The sequence below is a fragment of the Culex pipiens genome, chromosome 1 (assembly GCF_016801865.2).
Source record: "Culex pipiens pallens isolate TS chromosome 1, TS_CPP_V2, whole genome shotgun sequence".
Lineage (NCBI taxonomy): Eukaryota > Metazoa > Arthropoda > Insecta > Diptera > Culicidae > Culex > Culex pipiens.
The window spans coordinates 104930187-104934579 of NC_068937.1; the positions used below are offsets into that span (position 1 = coordinate 104930187).

At 45.3% G+C, this 4393-nt stretch overlaps 1 protein-coding gene across 1 annotated transcript; it reads left to right on the forward strand.

The window, feature by feature from the left end:
- Positions 1 to 914: 914 nt before the first annotated feature.
- Positions 915 to 3863, forward strand: LOC120422027 (DC-STAMP domain-containing protein 2-like). The gene is made up of 5 exons (XM_039585351.2): positions 915 to 1454; positions 1511 to 1771; positions 1835 to 2042; positions 2103 to 3050; positions 3528 to 3863. The coding sequence occupies exons 1-5, from the start codon at positions 944 to 946 to the stop codon at positions 3553 to 3555; spliced, it is 1956 nt and encodes a 651-aa protein (XP_039441285.1). The 5' UTR covers positions 915 to 943; the 3' UTR covers positions 3556 to 3863.
- The last annotated feature ends 530 nt before the right edge of the window (positions 3864 to 4393 follow it).

The following is a 4393-nucleotide window of genomic DNA, read 5'->3' on the forward strand; positions in this document are numbered from 1 at the left end:
TGTTTCTTAGCAGGATTTTAATTAGCTTTTCCTCAGTGAGCAAGCAAAACAAAGAAAAATAAATCGGGAGAGCAAATTAAAGATGGGGCAATAGATTTTCCAATCGTCGACGTTACTATCTAGTTACGAAAAATAAACAAATTTGCATCATGTTTAAACTCTACATAGAATGTACAGAAATTGGAAAACAATTCCAAATTAGCAATTCGAACCACAGCACGACGTAATTGACGTTGGGCAGTGAGTGTCAAAGTACCATTTCGCCGACCAAGTCGGCACGATCTAACGGAATAGTTCGAAACTATAGGAATCAACACGTTGAAGACCTAAATTCAGCCGTTCAGATCACCCACAACCCACAACCCAACTGCAACCCGGGTGTGGTACGACAACGTTGTCCACCTTTACGATCGTTGCGCCGCGCTGCCTAACAATTAGTTCCCGATTTCGGGCGGGGTTCACACCCCGGGGTTGAGGCCGCACGAGACGAGTACGTCTACGACTGTGTACATTGGAAGAAGCCTTAGTGCACTTGTGCATTCCAAGTGTATTTGTCTCTCTTGAGTTGAGGAGACTCACTGCATAGTATGTGGTAACCTTGTGATGGCCATCTGCCGACAAATAAATGGCCATTTGAGGAACCGCCAAATCTTTACATTCTTTTCGGACAATTAATGGTCGTAAATGCTTCTAAACAGCTGCTGTGCCGGGTTCAATGCGGTGGTGGTTTATTTTCTCGTGAACTTTTAAATTTTACGACACGGTAAATTGTTGTCAATGTTTGGCACCTGTTCGGAATTTGAAATTGTGTGGCCCAGTGGGGAGTTGATACTGTCCGTGCAATGCAATTGTTTGATTTATTTAATTATAGAATTTTAAGAACACACAAAGATAAAGATGTTGGCAAAAGTAGGCCTGTCATTCCATATGGAAAGGTTCCAGAATGACATTGCACGGAAACCCGTCAAAACAGAGCAAAAAATGGGCCAAGCGAACTCTTTTCCTGCTGTGCATCTTCAAGATCATCAGCCTGTACTTTATGTTCCAGCAGCAGTTCAATTTCACCGCCCGGACCTCGTGCGTTCTCTCCATCCTGCTGGGAGCACTGTTCACCGGCTTGTCCTTCGTCAGCACCGGCTTCCAGTGCATAACCCTGCTGATGGTTCCGCAAATGCTGAGCAAACGGGGCCGCATCGCCCTGATTGCGTACGTGTTCGTCCTGGCCCTGTCCGGTCCGGCCCGGAACGCCGTCGAAAACATTGGCCTCATGTCGGAATCGCTCATCTGTGGCCAGGCCCAGCTCAAGGTGTCGATCCATGAGACGCTGAAGGCGCTCAACATCCCATTTGCGACGCTCAAGGAAACCGTCCAGAAGTTGGTCGCCGAGGTCGAGCGGGGCTTCATGAAGATTCAACGGGTTCTGGATGGCATTATGGATGGGTTGCAAAGCACTTGTAGGTTGATGGTGTTGGAAGTGTTGCCAGAGTTCCTGATTTTCTTTCACTTTCAGTAGAGACCATTCGAGCCGGATATCGATGGCTAGCCGAGCTCGTGACCATCTGTAACGGGGATGGTAAAACGTCGTTCGAAAGGTGCATTGCGACGCTAGAGTCGTCCGTGTTGGATTGTCAGCGAAAACTACGGTTTCTGGGATTTATGTGTAACGTTAAAAGATCCGGCAAGCTGATATGCTCCAGTGCCAAGGTCATTGATTGGTTCTGTGAATCGATAAGCTTTCTGAACAATGTCGTGATTAATTCCGTTAAAGCCAGTTGAGTTTTGTATTTGGTTATGGTGTGGAGTTGGAGATAATACAGATGTGTCACAATTTCAGATCTGCAGAATTATATCGATGATATTTTTGTAATGTTTCACGTCAATGTAACAATCGATCACGGATTCTACTACAAAATGACAATCTCGAAGACATTCGAAAAGTTATCTGGAGAAATCAAGCATGAAATTCAAAACCAAACAATTTTCAAAATATTCGGCGTCCTTGGAGTCATTTCCAGCATGTGTGTGTATTTCGTAATCCTTAGGTAACTCTTTTATAAGTGAATTCTCTTACAAACCTATAAAAATACTTATCTTACCCCAAGATCAATACACTACAAGACCAACTATCTCTCCCGGGACGATTACGACAACTGTTACATCGGTCAAGAGTTCTGCGCTGTTGACAAGCGCCGCGAATCCATGCAACTACCAAGAGTTCTCCCACTCACCAGAAGGGAACAAAACTGCTACATACCGCTCACCTCGCTGTACCTTCTCCGCCAGGAGCGACTCCGGGTCGCTCGGAACGCCTTCTTCCTGTTCCTTTCGACGATCCAAATCGTCGGCATCGTCAGTGCCGATTACTGCCTGTACTGGCTGCTCACCATAGTCGGTCAAGCTTCCCGAAAGCAAACCGAGATCCACCTACCTTCAATGTTTAAAATCCATGTCACCGGAAACGGAACCATAGCCGACATGTACCGAAGGATTGTCGCGGTCATCGAATCCAGCGCAAGGTTGGCGGACTATCTGCGTCCGGCCAAGTGCGCTCCGGACCCGCCGGCTCCCGACTACGTACGATACTGCCAGATTGGATTCCTCCTGGTCAGCGCTTGGGCGTTCATCGTGCTGGAACCGTACGGACTGCGAGTTCGCCAGCTCATAATGGCCGGATACTATCCGGAACGGGCACGCGAACGAGCCACCTGGCTGTACAACGATATCCTGCTCAAGCGGGAGACGTTTGTGAAGCTGGTTTTGAAACAGATCGCCGCGGACCTGGGCGATCCTAACGGGAAGCCGACTTGGCTGGACGTGATCCGAGCCAAGACCAACCACTACTGGCTAAGTCGTATGGTACTTGGGTCGCACCATCCGGTTCGGTGCATCCTTTGCGGTTCCGATTTGGCACGGGATGACTACGTCCGATGTTTTAGGCCGCGATGTTCGGGGATGTATTGCTACGAGTGCTTCTTGGAGATCCAGCACATGTGCTGGATGTGTGGAGATCCGATTTCGACGGGGGATTTTAGTGATGAGTCGTTGGAACGGTAAGAATTGAGTGAACTAAATTTACAGTCGACTCTCTGGTTGTCGATCTTCCAGATCTCAATATTGCTCCATCTATCGACGATTTTGTCAATCCCTTCAAACTGCATTCTTCGATGCTCTTCCTCCTCGATATTTTCTTTTGCTTGAAGATTCGCTTCCTCGACGGTCTCTTGGATTTAATTTGCTCTAAAAATCTCTTCCGGTTGTCAATATTTTCACATTCTCATAGCTTGCATAGACATTTTTCTTCACGAAACGAAAATTTGAAGGGTGTTTGATATTCGTTTGTTTTTGTTTGCTGTACGTTACCACGATTCTCTTCCATAGCTGGGCAAAAGCAAAAAAAAAAACATTTTCAATCTAGTCTTCATTTTGCATTTTTCTGAAAATTGATGCTTCTCTTGCTCGATGGTCCCTCGAATATTGACAACCAGGAAGTCGACTATAGTATGATTAATTTATTTCGTATTTCGCAGAGACTCCTCCGATGAAGACGGATTTTAACAACGGATTTTTGTACCTAAGTAAACTAAGATAATAAATTTCTTATAAAAACGTCAAAGCATGCTTACAGAGATAACGGAACTAAAGAGATATAAAACTTAAAGAAAACTTCTGAAGTCTGGGAAGAAAGTTGATCACAAAAACGCAGTCTTGATTCCGTTACTTCTATCTCGCGTGGTCCGCCCCTTGTTTCAAGGAGTGAGTGAAAGCGAAAACATCTAACATCTGACAGTCGCGTAATGCTGACGCCACTGTGTTGCGAATTTTATGGCGAACAGTGGCGCCCACCATGTCAAAATATAGATTATGGAGCTTCGTTACAAGATGATGGATGCAGTTCAGGCTTTTGTCACATTTCACTTTATTAAATCTACCCTGTAAAAAGTTTGACAGTTCTTAATCTGAGCCCTCAACTAACGAAATCGGGTGCCTCCAAAAACGGCCGATCAATTAACCGACTAAGTTTGGATGCGTATTGTTTACAAAATGGACTTAATGAAAATATTAGCAATTTTCTTCGGCAAAGGAAACAAGTAAATTACGCAATGAAATTGAAGGCATGTTGTAGAAATCCAACGGAAGGTAAGTTTTTGCAATGAACTATGTGGTAAGCTTTTAAAAGAAAACATCCGGAACCGTCCTGAGCCTTGCCGTACACTTCTGGGGCAACATTTGAAAGGGGCGGTACGACATTGCTCTTACGGCCTTTGATTACACGCGTTTAAATGGGACGAAAGGCCGTAAGCGCAATGTCGTACCGCCCCTTTCAAATGTTGCTCCAGACTTCTTGCTGAACAGGTAATAAATCATGAACATTAATTTGCTTTCAGATGCCGTA

Excerpts from the sequence above, each read along its gene's own strand:
- LOC120422027 (XM_039585351.2), top strand. The coding sequence starts at position 944 with ATGACATTGCACGGAAACCCGTCAAAACAGAGCAAAAAATGGGCCAAG. Across the intron at positions 1,455-1,510 it reads GGATGGGTTGCAAAGCACTT|TAGAGACCATTCGAGCCGGA; the intron begins GTAGGTTGATGG and ends TTTCACTTTCAG. Across the intron at positions 3,051-3,527 it reads AGTGATGAGTCGTTGGAACG|AGACTCCTCCGATGAAGACG; the intron begins GTAAGAATTGAG and ends CGTATTTCGCAG.